Source organism: Chrysoperla carnea, chromosome 1 (assembly GCF_905475395.1).
Source record: "Chrysoperla carnea chromosome 1, inChrCarn1.1, whole genome shotgun sequence".
Lineage (NCBI taxonomy): Eukaryota > Metazoa > Arthropoda > Insecta > Neuroptera > Chrysopidae > Chrysoperla > Chrysoperla carnea.
This window is the reverse complement of record NC_058337.1, coordinates 76,308,441-76,330,911: the sequence shown is the minus strand read 5'-3', so window position 1 is coordinate 76,330,911 and position 22,471 is coordinate 76,308,441. Positions and strand designations below refer to the sequence as shown.

At 27.8% G+C, this 22,471-nt stretch overlaps 1 protein-coding gene across 2 annotated transcripts in view; it reads left to right on the top strand.

Moving 5' to 3' along the window:
* LOC123290497 (cAMP-dependent protein kinase catalytic subunit 3) overlaps positions 1-13,744 on the top strand; it is a 79,571-nt gene extending 65,827 nt beyond the window's left edge. Inside the window, exons 5-7 of one of the 2 annotated variants that reach the window (XM_044870751.1) lie at positions 11,880-12,061; positions 12,157-12,234; positions 13,382-13,744. In XM_044870751.1, coding sequence (XP_044726686.1) covers positions 11,880-12,061; positions 12,157-12,234; positions 13,382-13,507 — 386 coding nt within the window. In that variant the 3' untranslated portion in view covers positions 13,508-13,744. The remainder of the gene's footprint in view (positions 1-11,879; positions 12,062-12,156; positions 12,235-13,381) is intronic. The other variant, XM_044870827.1, reaches the window with a different exon arrangement.
* Positions 13,745-22,471: the final 8,727 nt, after the last annotated feature.

Genomic DNA, 22,471 nt, shown 5'->3' with positions numbered 1-22,471 from the left:
AATAAGATAACGTCCGTCAAAGCACAGACATTTTTGAAGGTACGTTTTAAACTTGTTAGCCACGTACCGCAGCATTGCCTGTAGAATTTGTTCCTTTTCTTGTTGGATGTATTTTTTCAATGCTTGAACATTGTTTTGAACAGTTTGATTAAAAAAACAATTAATTTTTTCAGTTCTTAATTTTTTTAAATGCTTTTTATGTAGTTTAAGATAGTAAAACATAGTTTGAGAAAATTTATAGGATTCGAAAATCACACCCTTCCCCACTCTTTAAAGTTCAATACATATTAATGATAGAATCGATTAAAACATTTATCTGAAATTTTGTATGTGCCTTTATCAACATGATTTTCTAATGAATAAAACAAAGAATGTAAAAATCACTTTTTACGGTCTTCAGACTCAACTCTTGCTCCAAAATTTCAACTTTGTTTTTATCGGACGATGCATAACTCTGTTAGTCACACGAACAAATTAATAATTGCTTTATTAAACTATTGTCCTGTTAAAATAACAAAAATAAACGTTCCTTGATATATTAAAAAATTTATATATATATGACACCTAACTAACAATGCTTGTTATTTTTAGTAAGTACTTTATTTAATTGGATGAAAAGTACCATATGAATAATATATTTTAAAGAAAACCAATTTTAATTAAAATTTTCATTTTGAAAAAACTATCAAATCACATTTTTTTTAAGTTCTAATACAAAAAGTTCATTATCAATACATTATAATAAGTTTTACTGATACAAACTGTACATACTAATTAGTAATTATATCAGTGATTACCCATAGAAGCATAATTTAATAAAATGATTTCAAAGAATCATATTATTAAAACGAATTATAATAACCTCACCTAATAATTTTAAACACGATACGTGAATCTTCAATTGAAATTCATTTTGAATTTGAATAATGGTAAGTCATTCACTCCAAAATAATTCGAGATGAACTCTATTTGAACATGCATCATTCGCATGGGGAGTTGGAATATAAGTAGTATTGTAGTATAATTAGGTTTTTTCCCTGAGAGTATATTTACCGAGAATAACTACTTAAGAAATTACCGTCAAATGTTTGTCACACTTCATTAAGCTTCCGAGTTATTGTATTAGTACAAAATCAAATTTTGCTTAACTATGAATATGAATTTGTTCATAAATTGACCTATAATCCTATATGAATCGCTTATATGTTTATTATAAGCAAACTGTGAAATCACCAAAATAAAATACATCGCTTCCTCTTGAACCGAAAATACTCTATACATTATGGTGGAAGCGACTTAAAGAATATATGAAAGTATCTAAGGTATTTTGAGACCGAATATACGTGTAATATTGAAGTAAATACTAATATTATATGTGGAAAAAATATCAATTTCAGGTGTTTCTTCTTTTTTTACAAACAACAGAAACAGCTCTTATATAAAAAACGCAGACATTGGTTGTTTATCGGGTTTTAATTAAAAATTATTTTTATTTTTGAAGAAAAAAAAGAGTAGAATAGTCTAAAATTTTAATACAAACTTCAAAATTTTGAATCTATTGCCTCATTGTAGGCATCGTGACAGAAAATTCTAAATTCTGCATTCGGATAATTAACATGGAGAGCATAGGAAAGCTTTGTTTTTAACAAAATTTTTAATTCTTGAAAAAAACTAGATATAAGATTTTTTCTGAACATTGATGCATTTAAACTTCGATTTTTGCCCCAATTTCCTAGATCAATTTTTTGTATTATACATACGTATTTCGACAACCAAGTAGTCACCATCAGTATGAATTAGCTAATCGTAACTACACTTATTGTGTTACTCGTTGCTAATTTGGTGGTGGACTGCAACAAATGCAGTCGATTGCGATATTGTACAGAACGGAGACAAGAGCCTTAAAAGTTGAAAGGTTTATACAATATAAATTATAGATATTCGATAATGCAAATGATTCAGTCATCTAGTTTTTCATTATACACGTAAATTTAAAAATTATGCAATAAATATTTTAATTTACATTTAAAAAAAAAAAAAATGCAGAGCATACAAAGAACTTAGTTAATAAATAAATATATTTTAAGTTTGCCAACAAAATCATTAAAATCAGCATGCTGAAAACATATACGCAACTTACACATTCATATTATTAAGAACTGAAATGTAGTGCATTTATGTTACTTAATCACGGAAGTTATGAAATTTGTATGTTTTTATTAAAATATATATTTATTTATTATGAAAAATATATTTTTTACGTCAACTCTGATATATTCACACGCTAGCGTCCTAATATTTCTTTAAATTTCTCTCAACATAACTTTATTTGATGAAAACCAACCGTTATTATAAATTTTACAAGACGTGGAACTTAATTTTACTTGAAAGGTTAATTATATATCAAAATCGATCTTTGTAAAAACACTGTAAGGAAACATTATTTAGACATTCCTGTAGCAGAAACATAAATAGTAGGATAAATCTACTGGACTTTGATTATCAATTCGGAAATTTATGGAGAAGACTAATTTTTATAAATAGGTTTCTGTCGTTGTAAAAAATAGAGAAAAGGTTCCAAAATAATTCACACGACCCTCTGTACGCGTTTTTGAGACAATTTATCTCTACATTGTTTTCTTTGGTGGCATTCTTGAATATCTCTTTATCTGATAACTTTTCGAAAAATGAAAGAATTAAGTTGAAATTTTGAAAAAAAGATGTAACTTATGATCATAAAAAAGTTTTGTAAATATTAACCCGATACATAACCTAAATTTTGAGAAAAGTGCATTTTTCTGAAAAATTTCAACAGGAAAATTTCTCAAAAATCATCGGATTATAACTATTTTTTTAAACCCGTATTTAAAACCTGAAAAAATTGAAAATTTTCAATTGTTGTTCCCTGTAATGATGCAAATCTGAACTTTTTCGAGTTTTTGGCTTTTTTGTTTTATAATTTTTCGGCTTTACGACGAAAGAATCCTAAATTAATCAAAATCCGGTAGGTTTATCGTTCTAAAACGAAAAATTACTAACTCGCTGTCGCTTGATATTTCACTGAAGAAAAACATTTTATTCCATTCATTATGAGGTGTTATTAATAAATAGCATTATACATATTACATTAACATTTTGTTTTTGTTTAATTTTTATAAAAAAAACTTTTCGTAAACCATCAACACGGGGAATTTGTAAACAAATATAAACTGCAAGAATTTCTCAAACTCTTTAATTTTCATAAAAATTAAATGTTACACGAATGGAAAAAATTAGAAAAATTTTAATATGTATATAAATTAATAAATTCTATATCGTTTAGTACCTTACCTACTCAAATACGAAATGTTATGATTGGCGATGAAATTGAGGTTGGCCAGAATTTGACAATCCAGTTTTTTTATATATCCTCAAGGCTAAAAAATCAAGATTTGGTTGGTTGGTGGCAACCCTTGACCAAGGCTTGCCACTTGGCCGAACCTAATAAATCAAGTCTTGATTTTCTAACCCTTTTGCAGACTAATAAATAAAGTCTGCCAACTAATAAATAAAGTCTTGCCCAAGGATAATTTTAATTTTAAGATTACAAGTCTTTATCAAATATCATCCATCAACATATGGAGAAAAACTAAAGAAATGGATATGCTAAAATTGTAGTTGTATAGTATGACCTGATTAAAAATTAATGCAATACTTTAATGGTTTAAGTTTTAAGACATGTTTTGACATAGACGTCGTAGATTAAAAGACAAATTTGGGAGAAAAAATTGTAATGAAAAATTTAATGACAGGTGTGTTTATTTACTTTTGTACCTGTGCCAACAAAAATTTACTATTCTATAATGTTTATTTATATGATATTTAAGAACATTATAATATATGGACTGTTTATTAAATTTTGGATAAATGTATTTTAATCTATCATAAAATGTAATTAGCTGTAATTTTGTTTATTTAACACTATTAAGAAATACTGATTCGAGAATAGAATTAATTAATTGGATTCCGAATTGAATACCGAACTTGTTACAGGCTTTATTTAATTATTTATTTGTTACAAGTCATTTTTACTTAACTAATCGTTTTCGAATAGTCATTCATGAAAATCTGCAATTATTTTTATATTTCCATTGATATCATAAAGGCATGATTTGGAATCTACCCAAATTCTTTTTGTTTTGCGTTTTTTTTTCTTGCCATACTAATTTACTGAGAATTTCCGCAGCATCTTTGTAAATCGATGACATCTGTCAACATAAAATGTATTACTATTTTTTATTATGAATTGATAAATTATAAAGAAATCGAAGGTGCGTGTGTTTAGTATTATCAATTTAGAATTTCAAATTTCTAAACCCTCCAAAATTTATCATTCGAATGAATAGTGGATAGTATTGTGGAAACACTGGGAAGAGGAAATGATATGAATCTCTATATTGACAACATTGATTTATTAGAAGGAATATCGTAGCGTCTATTTAACTATTTTTCCCAAAGCTGTGACAACAGCGATACATTTTCAACGTGTTTCATTTATTATAAATAATTTATTATTATTATTGAATTGTACTAAATATAAATCTTTCATCAATAATTGTAAATAGACGCAGAAGTAGACGACATCATCAAACAAAAAATTCGTCTATCATCATATAATAATTAATGTAAAAGATGTCCCAAAATTAGCTCAATATTTGGATTAAAAGCAATTTATGCGATATAGTTTTGAGCATTACTTCAGTTTAGCTCGTTTACTTGTGATAACTACTTTACTCTTTAAGATAGTTTGTTCTTTTAATAATTTGATTTTAAATTGAATCCTAATGTTATAAATTATAAAAAATTAAGATGTTAAGATGATCTAAGGAACTAAGAGCGAAATCATCGATGAACTAGTTCGCATAAAGTTTATGTGAAAGAGCGCTCTTTTAAACTAGTTAACTGATAAAGCAAGGATAATGTTTCAAATGGAACTTTGTTTTTAAAAATGAAGGCCAAACGAAAAAACAAATCGGGACAAATTGCTTGGGGCTCAGATTCTTTAGATAACTTTCGTATTTTTTCAAATCTGAGGCTTATGCTAACAAATTAATAATCACCCAAGCTTTGTAGTAGAAAATTGAGAACTGTATCAATAGCAATTAGCCACAATTATTCAAACTTTGGCAAAGCCGTATGTTATAAATTTGACCCGACATGCTATTCCATACATAACAATATATTGAGTATTATTACTTTTAGGAATCAAAAACAAATTTATAACTTTTAATTAAAAATCTGTGTATTAATCAAAACTACTTCTAGTGTTAATTTTGGTACACCCTTTTGAAAATAAATAAAATAAATTTATTTTCTTTATTTAATATATAATTTCTTTATTCAATTATTATAAAAGATAAACTTGTTTTATTGTTTGTACCGTTTGCGGTTATATTATTTGTATCTTACCCATATTAATAATAATCTTATTCGTTTTAGAATTCATATTAGAAATTCATTTTTTATTTTCTACAACTATACTAACAACAACTTCATTTGTAAAATGTAATAAAATTTATATTATTTATTATTTATTTTACCATGTTTGTACTCTTTAGCATAAAATAAATCCATCACTCTGAAATCATTTGTTAGGGGCTTTGTGGGTAGGAGGCTTAAGCCATTTTACCTTACGATTTTAATTTTCAACGGATTACCTTACAATTATTTACAACGCACAAATTTCTTAGAACTATCTCTATCAGAAATTGTGATTGGAATCGATGAACTCTGATAATGTGCGAAATTTTATATAAAATGTATACGCCAAGGGCTTACCAACTTAGGTCTGAATCAAAAATTCTTTACCTAGCAAAAACCGTAAAGATAGTTTTTATAACCGTAGAAAGCAAAGAATAATATAACTATATTCTAACCATATATAACTTTTTATAACCATAGAAAAAAACTAGGAAAATTCAAAACATTCCTTTAACTCAGGTCTCGGTAAACATTAACTGAAGAAAATGGCCGTATGTAAATCACCATTTTTGGTAGATGAAAACGATTTAACCCAAAGTAACAGTTCTTGTTTTGTTATTGCATAGTCTGCAAAAGTAACGGATGTTCTTCCGCTATGAAAGTATTCTTTGTGGAACTATGATGAATCTATCGAAACATAATCATATGTTTTGACAGCAATAATTTAATTATCTCAAAAATTTCACATATAATTTTGTTCTGCTCAACCTTTTACCTTTTTGAAATTTAGTATTTCTTTTAAAGGTGATAACTGAATAAAAGACAAGCATGGAAAATTAAATAAACCTTTTGGCAGGTCATTGCTCCTTGTATTTTCATAATTTCCCTAATTAATTCGTTAATTTTCGTGTCTGCCGTTTCGTATCGTTACAAGAGAATATTTTCTCGAAAAATGTAATTAAAATTACCATGTTTTTAATTAATTACATCACCTAATTAAAAATAATAAACAATACTCTGATCGAGTGATATGTTTAATAAGAATTCAAACTAAAAGAGTCTTATAACCCTCCCAAAATTTCTTTTTCTTTTTTGGTTTAAAAGACAACGTCGAAAAAGTTGCTTTGACTGGATTTTAGATATTTCCTTTCTTATTGAAATTAGGTAGCCATGAAGTACATCTAGCACCTGAAAGCAGTTGCTTTGACTGCGGTTACTAGTAAACTTTACCGAAAAAATTACGAAAAATTTTTTAATCATTTTAAAACAGTTTTTTGTCCTTTTCATCATGTCTATTTATCCTTTTATTCCTACCTAGTTTCATAAAGTAAAGAAATATCCGAAATTTAGACACCAATACATTTCCGAAAATTTTTTCAGCTCTTGTGCCATTTTTGCTTAGTAGATTTTTAAAGATAAAAAATCTATACAAATTAATTGAAAAATATCTCTCCAGCCCATAGAATACTTATTTTCGACATCCAAATTTGTGCAAGTACTAATAAACATCTATAATTTTCATCAATATTCTCATATGTTAAAAAAAAAGATGATGAATACTTTTGATAGAAAACCGATCGAGTAACATTATATTCACATAAATTCTCACGATATAGATTTTGAAGAAAATTTTGTAACAAAATTCTATACAATGCCAATATTAAGTAGAAAATTTTATTGAAATGAATGCGATAAGATTTTTATACGTTTGTGTACCTGTCAATCAAGACATGTAACATAACATAGACACAACATATTTAATAACTTGTATTGAAGCAGCCGGACAAGTCACAAGTGACTTTTTACTTCTATTATTGGCGTCCGTCTGTCCACTGTCCACACTTTGATCATCAGTATAAACATCACATTGAAGATATGTTTTTTAAAAAATATAATGTGATTTCTCTTATTTTATTTATCTCATGTGTGACAGACAATTGATCACACATGGTGTTATGTGGTGTATGACAGAGACCAATACAGAATGGTTCAATCACCTTAACTTACATATATTATTGTTAATTTTTACAACTTTTATTATATTTATAGCATTTACAGATTAGTAATTTAGATCTTAATTCGTATTAATTTCTTGTTCGAGATAATCTTCAGCACATATTCGTTGTGTGCGTAGTCATGGTAGGGACAATAAAATCGATGCTAGCGCTTCCAGTGAAAAATTTTGGCGATAAAGGAGGCTGTTATGACTAATTTGCAGTTCTTTACATGTTAATGTTATAGAAAAGGTCAAATTAAAATTATTGAAAAAGAATAATTATTTAAACTTAATGCATTAACAAGTGAAAAAAAACAATTGACTGAGTTAATTGTTGAAATACCATGCATAGTCAGTGTTGATTTCTTTATCACATTACACATACAAACATGTGACACATATATAACTGATAATCAAGTACAGTAGATATTATAAAATTTCCGCCTAATTGGCGCCCTCACGGGGAAACAGTGATGTTTACGAAAAAATGTTTCAAACAAAAGTTGTTAAATTTTTGATAAGGAACATTTTTTACTTTTAACTTTTGTTCTATCTCTAACGGTTTACAAGATGGGTCATACGGACCCAAGACCCAATTGACCTATGATGCTCATTTACGAACTTGACCGCACTTCTTACGTCCTGAGTACGCTGTAAAAATTTCAGCTTTTCAGAAATGGACTAATTAGGTGATTTTATGAACACCTATGACAAAATTTTTTTCCTAGCATCATTATTTTTAAGCGTTACAAACTTGGGACTAAACTTAATATACTATGTATATTTCATATATGCATGGTATAAAAATTGTGAAAATAAGAAATCAAATTGCACAAATATTATTTTCAAATGTAAATTATCATAATTATTTATTTAAATTTGTGAGACAATAATATTAAATTTTCAATGTAAGTCATAAATGCAATCCATACAATTATATATGCATCCATACAATTCTAAAATTATAGTAGTTTATCGTTACCATGGAAACGCCTCCAATAAAACTCACGCACGGTGCGAATATATCAGTTGTTCAATATGTTAGTAGTATGCAGTAAATTATTAAATTAAAGGAGATGATTATTTTGTCGATTTTGCAGTAATTGCAGGTATTGTTCTTAACCGACGATTAATCCGTAGTAGTGTAGTAGCAATACAATCGTAGTTAATATGAAAATGACAATTTATAATAACTGAAAATAAATAATTGACAGAGTTAACTGTTGAAATACTCTGTGTTAAGTTACTATGAAGATACGAATTCGTATCTTTAAATTCATTTATTGAAGATACGTTTTGACGTATAATTGTAAAAAGTATAACTTATTTTTAATGGCATAAAATATATAAGTCTGTCGAATTCTTTGAAGGCCGCCATTTGATTTGAGCAGGAATGAAATAAATATAAAAATGAATACTGGATTAGTTTAAAACTCTATGATTCTTATTCAAAATTTCGAATGGATTTCAATTAGAAATAAATCGAAAACTAAAATTATTTTATCCAATTGAACCCATTCATAGTCCTAAACCAATTTCAAAACCGTTTAACGTTAAGTTTTCAATTAACTTCAGTCTTTCGAATGTTTGGACAACCAAAAAAGAACTCCAAAATGAATTTACGTTAAAATTTGATTATTCATTCACTTCATTTGAAGATTGTGATTAAATTTTGGAAACAGTTTAATTTTAACACAATTTTGTAAAAAATTAATTTGAATAATAGTTGTCATGGACTGATGTAGTTCATGATACATGTATGAAAGAGAGGTACTCAGCCTCTCAAAATAAATGAGTAGCTGATAATCAGCTTATTAGCAGTGAAAAAGTGGTATCAAAATTAACCCTGTGGCCTAAGTATCCCTCATGAACAGTCAATATAATCTAAACAAATCCTTATATACTTTTTATACTTTTTGTTATTAAAATTTTCATCAGATCGTTATCGGTGAGAAATATTTTTATTACAATTAAATATAAAATTCATCTTTTAACCTGTCAAATCGTTTAATGAAATGTGGACCTCGCACAAATTATATATAATCTGCATTTCGGTCAAACTTTTGCAAATTTTGAGGAATGATAGTTTAAGCATTCTGAATAAAAGTTCCCATGGTCACAAGTCATGAAAATGACAGGATTTCAAGTTATCGCATTTAACACTGCTTCTTTGAATTTCGTAACATATTCTTCAAAAAAACAAGAATTAAAAAACAACATGTATGCATGTAGTTATACATATCTGTATATGTATTTGCCTATACACACATAGGCATATATTATACAAATAAGTACATTTTCCAACTTTAATTTAGCTATAACATAAAATCCTGTCATTTTCATGACTTGTGACCATGGGAACTTTTCTTTAGAATGACTTAAACTATCATTTGCCAAAATTTGAAAATGTTTGACCGAAATGCAGATTACATCTAATTTGTGCGAGGTTTTTTTTTTTTAAATAATTGCTTTTATTTTTTTCGATTTTATTCTAAAACGGGAGTAGGTATTTTATCCATTTTTGCATTTAGGAAACTTATATATTTTTTTAAGTTCCTAAAAATCGGTCTTTGGATGGTGACAAGTAATGATGATTGGATTAAGTAGAATGTATGATTGTATTTTATGTAATAATTGCAAAAATTACATTCCCATCATTTAAAAAAAAAAACGTAATAAACAGTAGTAAAATATTTTTTTATTCCAATTATATAGACAACAAAAAATTTAATTTAGGTTTATAGAAACTTTCCAGTTTTTTGTGTAAAAAAAACATTATATTAGTGGTCCCGTTAGTACGTTCTAATGTGTTAAAAGATATTTTGTATCGTTGGTATGAACATACAAAAAGGTAATATCTAACACATACTGTGATGATACAAATTACTTTTACAATTAAATTAGATTACAATTTTTATCAGTATTTTTAATTTTATTTTATACCGATAATAATTATTTTGTGCAATATAAAAATAAATACGTTCGATTAAGTGGATGCTAAAAACTAAACCACACCATTAAAGATTTCGCAGAGAAATTCTATTTAACGGACTTCAAACAAAAAATGAGGAGGTTATCAATTCGACTGTATTTTTTTTAATGTGTTTTACGTCAGAACTTTCAACTCGGTGAACCGATTTTAATGATTCTGTATCTATTTAAAAGCTAATGGTTTCCGTGTGGTCCCATTTCATTTTGGTCCAGTTCTGACAAAACGGGATCCATTAGAAAACCATAAAAGTCTTAAATTTGCATTAAGTATGCACGACAAGAGGGCGAATAACTCAATATCACGCCAACCGATTTCGATTATTCTTTTTTTAGTGACAATTTAGTTATTATACTTCAGATTCACTAAAAATCACAAAAACAAACTTTTAACAAAAAGAAAACCGACTTCAAAAGAAAAACTTTTCCAAAACAAATTAATATGCGCTAAAAAGTAAAAAATAAGTATAATATAATGTAGTTAAAATTATTGTTATTTTTGGAGTCGGTGTCAGCCAAGCTAATGTAGAAAACTGTTCTGTCAGAGTTGTTTCCTTCAAAAATTCCAAAATTTTTGTTGATAAAATAATGTAGCATCGTTCGAACCTATTTGGTTATGCAAGAAGTATTTCGAGTAAATATTTTTCATTTTCTGTAATAGCCGTTATTTGCTTTAACGCAATTATTGGACATTATATTATTGTTAGTCATGCAATTGATCTATGTTGCTCATTTACGAACTCGACCTCACTTTTTACGTTCTGAGTGCACTGTAAAAATTTCAGCCTCATATATTTTTTCGTTTTTGAGTTATCGTGTTCACAGACGGACGGACGGCCAACCGAAAATGGACTAATTAGATAATTCTATGAACACCTATACCAAATTTTTTTTCGTTGCATCAATAGTTTTAGCGTTACAAACTTGGGACTAAACTTAATATACTATGTATATTTCATAAATATCTACATGGTATAAAATATATATATTTACTAGAAAAATATGTTAATTCGAAAAAATTTTTAACTATCAATTTTTAATGGTCTCAGTTTTTGAATGCTCGCCCAATACTGAATATATTTTTATTTAATGGTTCAATGCAAATAACATATTTAATTCAATTTTTATATGACCATAAAATAAATTTGATGTTTGGCGTATTTCACGAAAATAAATTATTTTTAAAATTTTAGGTATATCAAACTGACATTAGATAATAAATTTTCAATTAAATTGGAATGAAATTAAATGAAGTTTAAAAATGGCAAATTCGTGTTAGACTCAATGATTCGCACATATTTATTTAATATTTTACAATTTTCACTATGTTGGCAAAAAATATTTGAATCATGACCTTCAAAATTTATTTACAAAATAAATAAACGACGATAGATTTGACCTAGACATAGTAAAAATAATTTTTATTTTTTTCTAGGTGTTTTAATTTATGAAATGCTTGCCGGTTACCCACCATTTTATGATGATAATCCTTTTGGTATATATGAGAAAATTCTAGGTGGAAAAATTGAATGGGCACGACATCTTGATCCGGTCGCAAAAGATTTAATCAAGAAATTGTTGGTTCAAGACCGTACTAAACGACTTGGAAATATGAAAGTAAGTTGTTTAATACTTCGTATAGATGGCTCATTTGTGTTTGTATAATTTTCGTCGATGGAAAATTTATATAAATTTTCTTTTCTTTATTTTAGAGTGGAGCCGAAGATGTGAAACGTCACAGATGGTTCAAGGGTATCGATTGGCAAGATGTAATTTTAAGACGATTAAAAGTAAGTATAATTTTAACAGGAAAATTTTATCAAATACTTCTTAAACATTCTAAAACAGAATAGTTTTATCTCGAAACTATTTTGTAAACTAAATTAATGGTCCAATACTTTAACTATAAGTTTTTACGTCTATTTATTTTGAAAACTTGCTATTATTAAAATGAATTTTTGGATTCATTTCTTGGGCAGAATAAATTCTGACAAAACCGAAGTAGTTAATGTTTTTAATTCTTTCAATTTCTTGAAATATTTCAAGAGACAACCAGTTGGCCTGGATTAACATATTGGGCCACATGGGCCATGGCCCTAGGTCACATGGTCATGGCAAATTGATCGAATAAGGTCAAAATATTTTTGCGTGCATGTGAATTTGATCCTAGACATGATGAAAAATATTGATGAAAGTTGAAAATTTTATACTTTTGAATTTTACGAACACACTCTCAACCAAACGCAAAAATTTTAAATCCTGATTCATACGCTTTTTAAGCATATAGCATCGATAAAAATCATTTGCTGACAACCAGTGCTATGGTTTAATCTGACACGTATATATCCTGTGCTTATTGAAATTTAACAAATTTAACACTTTAGACTAGTGCATACTTTATGATTACAACACTGGAGACAAACAACCCATACAAAATTTTTAATATTATTGATTTAAAAGACAAAAAAATTTTGGATGTGATGATTGAATAGTTAAGAAAGAAAATTAAGAAAATTAAAAAAAATTAATTTTTCATTCTTTTATTGATTTTTCATGTATATTAGACCAATGTAAATGATTTTTCTAAACTATAAATTCAAACGGCAGTGACTTAAACACATCGCTTTCGTTACGTCATACCGCACGGAAAAATGATAAAATAACATGAATAATAATAAATGATTTGTCTCTCAATTGGCTTTTTCTTCATATTATAACGCAATTTTCCATAGAAACAAGCCAAAAAATGTGAATTTAGCGTGTATAACAATTTTTTATTAATAATTAAAATGAAATTATTAATTTAAAGAAAAAATTACTTAAATATACTTTAGACAAATTCATTTATATATGAATTTTTGGCAAAAAAAAACTATTTCAACTTCTCAATTCAAAGTACCCAGGTTATAATTTAACTATTTTGTTTTATTTTTGCAGCCACCAATTGTACCACGAGTATTATATGAAGGCGACACAAGTAATTTTGATGATTATCCAGAATCAGATTGGAAAGCAGCCCGATCATTAGATGAAACTGAATTAAAATTATTTGAAGATTTTTGATATGAACGCTTAATTTTATTAGACTGAACATAAAAGTTTCCTAAAAAATATACAAAGGTGCTATTTAAAAATACACTCACAAAGCATTATGCACAGGTGCAAATTTAAAGAATTAACATATTTAAAAATAAATTTAATATAATATTAAACATTATGAAGACATAATTTCTCATTAAAACAAGATGCCATCTTTAAAATAATTTTTTTAGAATTTTAGTATTTTGTTGTGATTTTTCGTTTCGTTTAATTAATTTTTAGAATGAAAATTAAAATTTGTTCTTTTTGGCTCGATATAGTACACTTAGTCTAAATAAAACACGATAACCTTACAACACTGTAATGTTATTATCTTACTTACACCAAGTTAATTGCTATATGGAGTTAAATAAAAAGTACAAACTTTAAATGTAATAGTTTTTAAATAAACAAAACAGATAATAAAGGTTCTCTTAAAAGTCATTTAACCATTTTAAAATAAAATAAGGAAATAGAGAAGTTTTAGTTTTCAAAAATTGTATAGAAAACTAAGCAAAAATTCATCTATGTTATTGGGCGGAGCCCCGTGCATTCACCGCACAGAAATAATCGTCTTATTTCATATCATAAACATTTATAATACTTAATACTCTAATTTAGCTTGCTGGTCTGATTTAAAATTTGACCTTAAGGGTCGCTGAAAAATTTCCCAAAGCCCAAACGTAAATTTTTTAAATATGAAAAAATATAAAACATTTTAAAATGATCTAGTGATATTGAACCTAAGTACTAGCAAAGAATTAATATTTATCTCAAACTAATTTTTTTGTATATATTTATTATAATTTGTAATATCTAGTTATTAAGTATTATTAATTAATTTAAAGTAAAAAAAAACACAAATTAAGTATTCATAATATATTTGTAAATAAGATTTGAATAAATACGTTTTTGTTCGTTTTTTATAAAAACTAGTGCATTTTTATTTAACTGTAGCAATTATTATGGACACTAATTATTAACTTCAAGGGTAGAAAAGTGGCATTAATGTCATTGATCATTGTCTTGCAAGACTGTTAATCATATGAAATAAAAATTGCCTGAATGGAACAGTAAAACTTGGAAAATGCATGGGTGGAGTTGTTGGTTTTAGTTATAAACTTACAAATTCAAGATGATTTTTGTAAGATAAAGTTAATCTGTAAACTTGATTACTTTTAAGTTTGACCAGAAAGCAATTAGCATTACTAGTGCAAGTTCCATATCTTGTTTAGTAAATTCCAAAATCAAAGATATTTTATTGTTGTGGATTTCCTGTAATTTGTTTTTAATTCAATAATTCATCAAAATTTTCCATTCTTAATTTAGAGGCCAAACCAAAACAAAAGTCGAGTTAATTTGAAGATTGAACGAATAGAAAGATTTTTTTATACTAATAATTTACCTAGCAAGCAAATTGTACAAATAAAGTAACGTCCAGACACAAATTCGAACATCACATAACAGCGAAGATAGACTGGTACCAAACTTTCGTCTTAATGCCTGGCCGCATCTTAAAACAATTTTTTTTTTTCAATTTTATTTTGCCTTAATGATGTTTTGTGTTTTTCCCGTTCTCGGCTACTTCTGAGTCAGTGCCTTTTGAGTAGAATATTTAACTTTCTGTTAATTTCGATTCTCAATTAGTTTGATTTTGTCTCCGATATATGCGTGTTCATTCCGTTCTTAAAAGCAAGAATACCTAATTACGTCTTAATAATCTAAAAACCAAATGCACACCAAATCTTGGCCATAGTTTCACGAATAACACTAAAACTCAATCCTTAAAGCATTATCCTCAAACTATTATACAGCTTATTTTGTGTTGTCTAAGAAATGAACCCAAAATTTGAATGGATAAAATATTCATAAAATAAAAATGTTCAAAATCCGTAATCCTTGTTCGAATTTCAAAATTTAAATTTAAAGAAAATTATGTGTGTATACATCATTTCATCTGCTAACAAATTTATACATTTTACCAAAATTCAATAAAATTTGATCTTCGTTGCAAATCTTCTATTTATCAGTGCAATTCCACAATTCATTTCCTAATCCTTTAATAGCTGGATTTTAGTATGACGCAAAAATTTGAAATTCAGGTTATTTATAATTTCAAAGTACATATTAGTAATATAAATTTTTCCAAATGATACAAATCTTATCCAATACACGCATTTGTTATCTATATACAAATTTAACTCGGAGATGTATATGTTACGGATAAGGCCCATTATTGGCTAAAGCATGGTGTATGTATGAGATGATATTGTGACTTTAAACCACTGGATATTTTTTTTTATTCTTCTACCATGTAGAATGACGTTGGTTACACCTGATCATATATAACAATGTTAAGAGTTTAAACGAAAAAATTTCAAAATTATTAGATAAAACTCGACATGTTTTGCTATGTATTTGAATCTTCATTTTCATCCAAAGTTTGTATGTAGATTACATAAAATAGAATCATGGCAAAGAATTTATATATAAACGTTTAAATTTTTAGCAATTAATCCTGGAAAATTTTAATAAGAAAGACAATTTTTAGTTTAAAAAACCAGCTTTATAAAATAAAAAGTGCTCTTAAACTTATTATACCCTTTTATTGATAAAACATATGCTCATTAGAAATTTGTTTGGATTTATATATTTCGATTGTGAAACTATATTCGGATATACATAAAAGCACTACTTGCGCTTTAAGGTATTACTTATCGTGAATAATGAATACGATGAATTAATAAAGAAAATTTTGATGTATTTCCCAAAATTGCTCAAAAATTATTATACGCACAAATTAAAATGAAAGTAATATTTCCACTCAATGAAAAAATTTCCCTTAATAGATGGTGGCTTATTTTTATTGGCTCTTAAACGGAGTATTAATAAGCAGAGTTTTAAGTGACATATTTATTTTCCTAAACTTATTTATCTTGCACAAATTTTTTTCAATCCAATGTATACAGAGGTTATAATGGCTTTATTACATTCGAATTACCTAGCTTAAAAAAAACATTATCACAGTCGTTACTTATCTAAAGTACACCATTTTCTTTAATACCCATCATTACTACAATATGTGATAAATATATAAATACACGTGAATATAACATAATATGTTTTTTTTTTTTTTTTCTATATAAATTATGATAAAATAATCTACCAAAAATTTGCTTTACTAAATTGATGAAAATATCCGAAAGTTGTGACATCTTATATTCACATTTTGAGATACTAAATAAAACCTTGCAAAAAATACGATATATATCAATAAATAAAGCTGCAGCCAAGGAGTGAGTGAAGTGTGGGGGTAGTTGTTTGTTGTATGTTAAAAAAATGGGCATAGAATATTTTTTTAAAAAACAGATGAAGAAGGATTGTATGTCGTGAAGATAGTTTATATCACTTCTAAGATGTGATGAAATCGTGTTACTTAGCATGAAATCCTATGGTAAATCTTTTCTGTATATTACTCTAAAGTCAATCTTGCTTGTATTTCACACCCTTAATACAACATCATCAACCCCCTATACATGTCTCATACCATTATTAAAGATTTTATCCTTGTTTGTTGTATGCGTGGCGAAATATATTTATACAGAGAGTGTGAAATAAAAAAAAATTATATTGTTTTAGTGATATGAAATATGAATTTGTTTGTTTTAAATTTTGAACGACTTTTTTAGGATGAACTTAGAAAAGATTTGAAAAATTATTTAGTTTAATATATTTTGGCGTATCAAATATTTTTTTGGGTGTGAAAACTGTTTTTGGATATCTTCAAAATAAATTTCTTAGAAAAAAAGCGCAAAGGTTTATTAATGTTTCTTCTTTCTTTCAAAGATTAATGTTTCGTCGAATAATTTCTACGACAAATAATTTTAAGTGAAAAATAACGACTGTATTTTGGGATAAACTGAATAAGCCAGCATATAAAATGCATACCTAGTTCAATTACATTTAGTTATGTAGACTCATTCAAAATTCACAGCCCCGGCGAATCTCTTTTCTCGGTGCCCGTAAAAAATTGGAATATTTATCAAGATATCTCCGATGATTTCTTTTGATCAAAAAAGTGGTAAAACTGAGATCATAATAGATCTAGTTATATCTTAGTAGGTATACACTTGTTCGTCTTTGTAGATCTACTTGCATCACAGTTGATATACAGAGTACAGTATTTCTTCTGTGTACATCATAGTACATCAGTGTTGGTTTAAATTTTAATCATCAGATTAAGTATAATTCACCTGCTAATATAAATGTATACCAACACTGAAGAACTCTTATTGAAGAACTACGTTGATGTAAGTAGATCTACACAAACCAATAAGTGTACATCATCTACTAAGATATAACTAGATCTATTATGATCACAGTTTTACCATTGTTTTGATCAAAAGAAATCTTCGATGATACCTTGATATAAACTTGATATCCTGAAAACTCTTCTATCGAAGAGAGGTCTAGGAAGCAGAAAAGATGGTAGGGAGCAAAATGGTAGGAGCAATCTAAGTACATTTCCATACTGTATTCTCAGTAATCTTAATATATTTTCAGTGGGTGAGCAGCTGATAAATAAGCTACAATGAATGGCGGAGAGACTCATTGTCTATTAAACACTTTAAATTAAGCTCTGGAAATATTTTTTTAAACAAATTGTTCAAAAATTCTCAAGAAAGCGAATTCTGAAAAGCTAATTATTCCACGAAGTGAGCAGAGGTTTGATTACGGGAATCATACGTTTTGTATCACATTACGAAAAAATACCACTATTGCATTTTCCGGGTGCATTTAGAAAGACATTTGCATAAAACTTTTGGCAAATATTATCAAATCATTCTATATAAATAAAAAGTATTTTTTAGCTGTATACATACCGGTGTTTTCAGATTAGTTTCAAAATCTAGTCAAAGATGTCGGTTGTGTGACGACACCCATCCACCACATTGAAGATGGTGATGGAAGGAATATCTATACGCGAAGAAGAAGACGCATATACCTCTTTTCTCATATCATGTATATATATATATATATATATATATATATATATATATATATATAATATAATGTGAACCTTAAACCTATACAATTTCTGGTCACGTCTACAATTTGCATGTAATCAAGTGATCTGTTGTAGGAATCCGTGTATTGAGGTTAGACGTTGTTTCTTCCGGCCGTCACCCGGTTTGGTTATACCATACTACCTTCACCGCATCATTCCAACACAACAAGCATATAATATAATGCTGTCGTACTCAAATTATAGAAGATGAGTTTTCTCTCATCATATTATTCTTGTCTTGTCCGCGAATATTATTTCGACAAGGTTTTCTTTCCCCATTTTTTTTTCTTTTTCGTAGTATGCCATCATCATCATCATAATCATCAGTAGCACCAGGAGTAACATTGAATGCTATTATGGTTGTTTTCGTATTATATATTTTTTTATTTCAATGAGAAATTGAAATGGAATTATTTTGAATATTATAAATATATTATGGCTTTTTAAAATACGTTTATGAATTAGTTCAATTCTTCACATAATGGCGACATGGCATTAGCCTTGTTTTTAGTTAAAATGGAGTTTTTTGACCCAAGAAGAATTTCATGGTTGAATAAGGTTTTAAGCTGATTATTTAGGCGACCTTACATCTACGATCTTGAAAATATCATCTAAACGCCACTCAGATACTAAAACAAGAGAACTATATGTCATTTGTGTGTTAATCTTGTCAGCAAAAACGAATATATATAAGTCCGTCCAATTTTCGAAAACTAGCCCTATTTGGTACTGCTGGATGTTGACATTGAACGTTTCTGCTAAAAAGGTTTTTAAAAGGCTTGTGAACTTGCGAGTGTGTAAAAAGCGAAGAAAGGAAAGTATGTATTATACAGGGGGTCTAATGCAAGTTAAACATACTGAAAACTGTTACTCAAACCCCTACGAGATAAGTTTACAAAAGTTAATATGCTGAATTTAGTTTCCCTTTGGATCGATAGAAAGACGTATTTAAATTAAGTTTCTGGAACCTGGTGCTGTGGGTCGCTGTCACGGTCATCCTCCCTCCTAAAACCGACACTGCCAATATGCGTTTTTTATAAATTATCTTGACCGACAAATAATTAATTTCTATCTATTTCTAAAGTAGACAATCATAGATCAATGATTAGATTTTCATTATGTTGTTATTATAAGCATATAACAAGATATTCAAGTGAGTGCGTTTCTTATGATCCACACAATCCACGTCTTAGATAAGGAAAATAATTTACTCTAACTGCCTAAAACATTGCATTATTAATAGTACAGTTAAAGATGTTACAAATAAAGAAAACTGAAAGAAACTCTTCCATCTTCCATTATTAGCCGATTTTTGTAACAGCTTTTACTGTCCTATAATTATTATATTGGAACAGATATGCGTAGCCTAGGGGCTAAATATGCGTAGCTTGGAGGTTTAATATTCGTAGCAGAGACGTTAATAATGTCTGTGGACGAGATACTGAGATCAATAACCGGCACTGCGAATTTTTTTTTTTATGTTATAGAAATTCATAAAGTCAATACAACTTTACCAATTATCAAAATTTCCAGTTTGTTAATATTAACAGAAAAAATTCAAGCTTAATTTTTCTACCTCCTCCAATGTCCCAATTGCTAAGCGCCGTTCTTCGCAATATTTTCATCACATTGATTTGATCACTCAGCGATTGGCGCAAATCCGAGATATCTGTTACCTATTATTTACGAAAAACTATCAAAATTCGATTTCGATTTTCAGAACGAAAATAAAATAAACATTACTTTAGCAATTCTACTTTACACAGTGTTGTAATGGAGAGTGTCATGGTTTGATCTAACAAATTAGCGTTTCTAACAGGCAACCAAATAACTTGTGATTTTTGGAGTCCATAACCGATTTACAGCATTGCGCTAAATGTTATATTAACTTCTTATATTCTAGTACTTCTCAAACATAAAATAGATTTAGATCACCATTTTAAGAATTATTAATTTAAAAAAATACTTGTTATATAAAATTTTTAAGTAGACTGAAAAATCTATACGTTACCGTCGAGATTTCGAAACACTCGCGTTCAATGAGTTTAGCAGGCTGTATTTTATGTTCAAATTATTCAATTCTGATGCTTCTCAGGAAACCGTCAGAATCGTTAAACACAAGAGAAGTGTTATAACATTATCGGTGCAGTGACACCAAAAGACTTGAGAAGTAACGTTACCTAACTTTTTATTTTGAAAAATGTACCCTCACTTACTTTCTGACTATATCATCGATACTCTCCATAGAGAACAGCTTTTCATCAATTTCATTTCAATTTTTTCTTATTTTGCTAATTAATTTTAGACAATTTCTCCGAGTCTCAATTTGAAAAAAATGCTGCATATATCTTCTTTTTTTTTGTATTCATAGCGAGCCAGACAAGTCTGCGAATTTAAAAACGCTGTAAATCAGAAACTCATCAATGTTTCCAAATTTCTTTAAATAAATTAAAAAAATATTTTAAACAAGTGAAAACAAACAATTGACTGAGTTAATTCTTGAAATACCCCAGTTCTTGCATAATTTTTTATAAATTAGAAGAGTTAGAAAAACCAACACAATTATGGTGGCCTTTTGGCCGCGTTTTATTTGGTTTCCGAAAATTTTCCAAAGTATTTTCTACCATTTTTTTAAGAATGTTTCACAAGAGTTCTAGTTGAACCTACCTGCAAGTTTTCAATTCTCTATCTTTTATAGCTTTGGAGAAAATGGACACCAAAGTTTAATCCTAATTTGCGCACTCACGGATAAAGAGTGATATATTTCAAACAAAAGTTGTTTATTTTTTTAAAAGGAACATTTTTTTTAACATTTAATCTTTTGTTCTATCTCTAACGGTTAACAAGATGGGTCCTACGGACTCAAGACCCAATTGACCTATTTTGCTCATTTTTACTCGACCACACTTTTTATGTCCTAAACACGCTATAAAAATTTCAGCTTGATATCTCTTTTCGTTTATGCGTTATCGTGTTTATAGATTGACAGACGGGCAGACGGTCAGCTGGAAATGGACTAATTAAGTGATTTTATGAACACCTATACCAAAATTTTGTTCGTAGCATCAATATTTTTAGGCGTTACAAACTTGTGACAAAACTTATAAAGTATAAAGTATACTTTGGTATATATTACATATATACAGGGTATAAAAAAACTATAACTTTCTTTAAAATCTTTAAAAGAATTGAAAAGTTATGTATGACCATTTATTTTATTGTATAATGAGATATATAACCTCTTTGATTATGAGACATTATATAATATTATGAGACGTCGTATGAAAAATGTGACGTCGTTGACCTCGATTTTATTAATGGAAGCTGAGTTTCAATTGAATAAGTCTATGAAAATGCATTTTTGCAATATTTTTGAATTATTTCGTACATAACTTTTTTTCTAATTAATATTTTTCGACTATGCCAAAAACAAAATATTTTTAATGAAATTATTCATTTATTTTATTGACTCGAGTCTTCATAAAAAGTAGAGATTACTTTTTATAGTCATTTAAATAATTTAATTATTAATAAATAATTAATGGACCATTTTTGAGATTAACGCCCTCGAAAACCGGAATCAGCATATCAAAAACATACTAACACCCATTAGAGCTGAAAAAATATACTACTAGTGCCCGGACTGATACAAACTATATCATTCTATCGACCTTTATCTTCAATTTTACCTTCTAAACATTCATTTTATAATTATATTTATGCAACCAGTATTACATTTGAGACGTGCGTATAGTATATAAATACAGATCGCATATATTAGATCATCAGAGGGATTTGTAGGTAATCACGTTTGTTCATTCGTTGTGTCGTCTCGAATCGACACCTTCTTCAATAATACATAGAGAAGAAGTTCATTTACA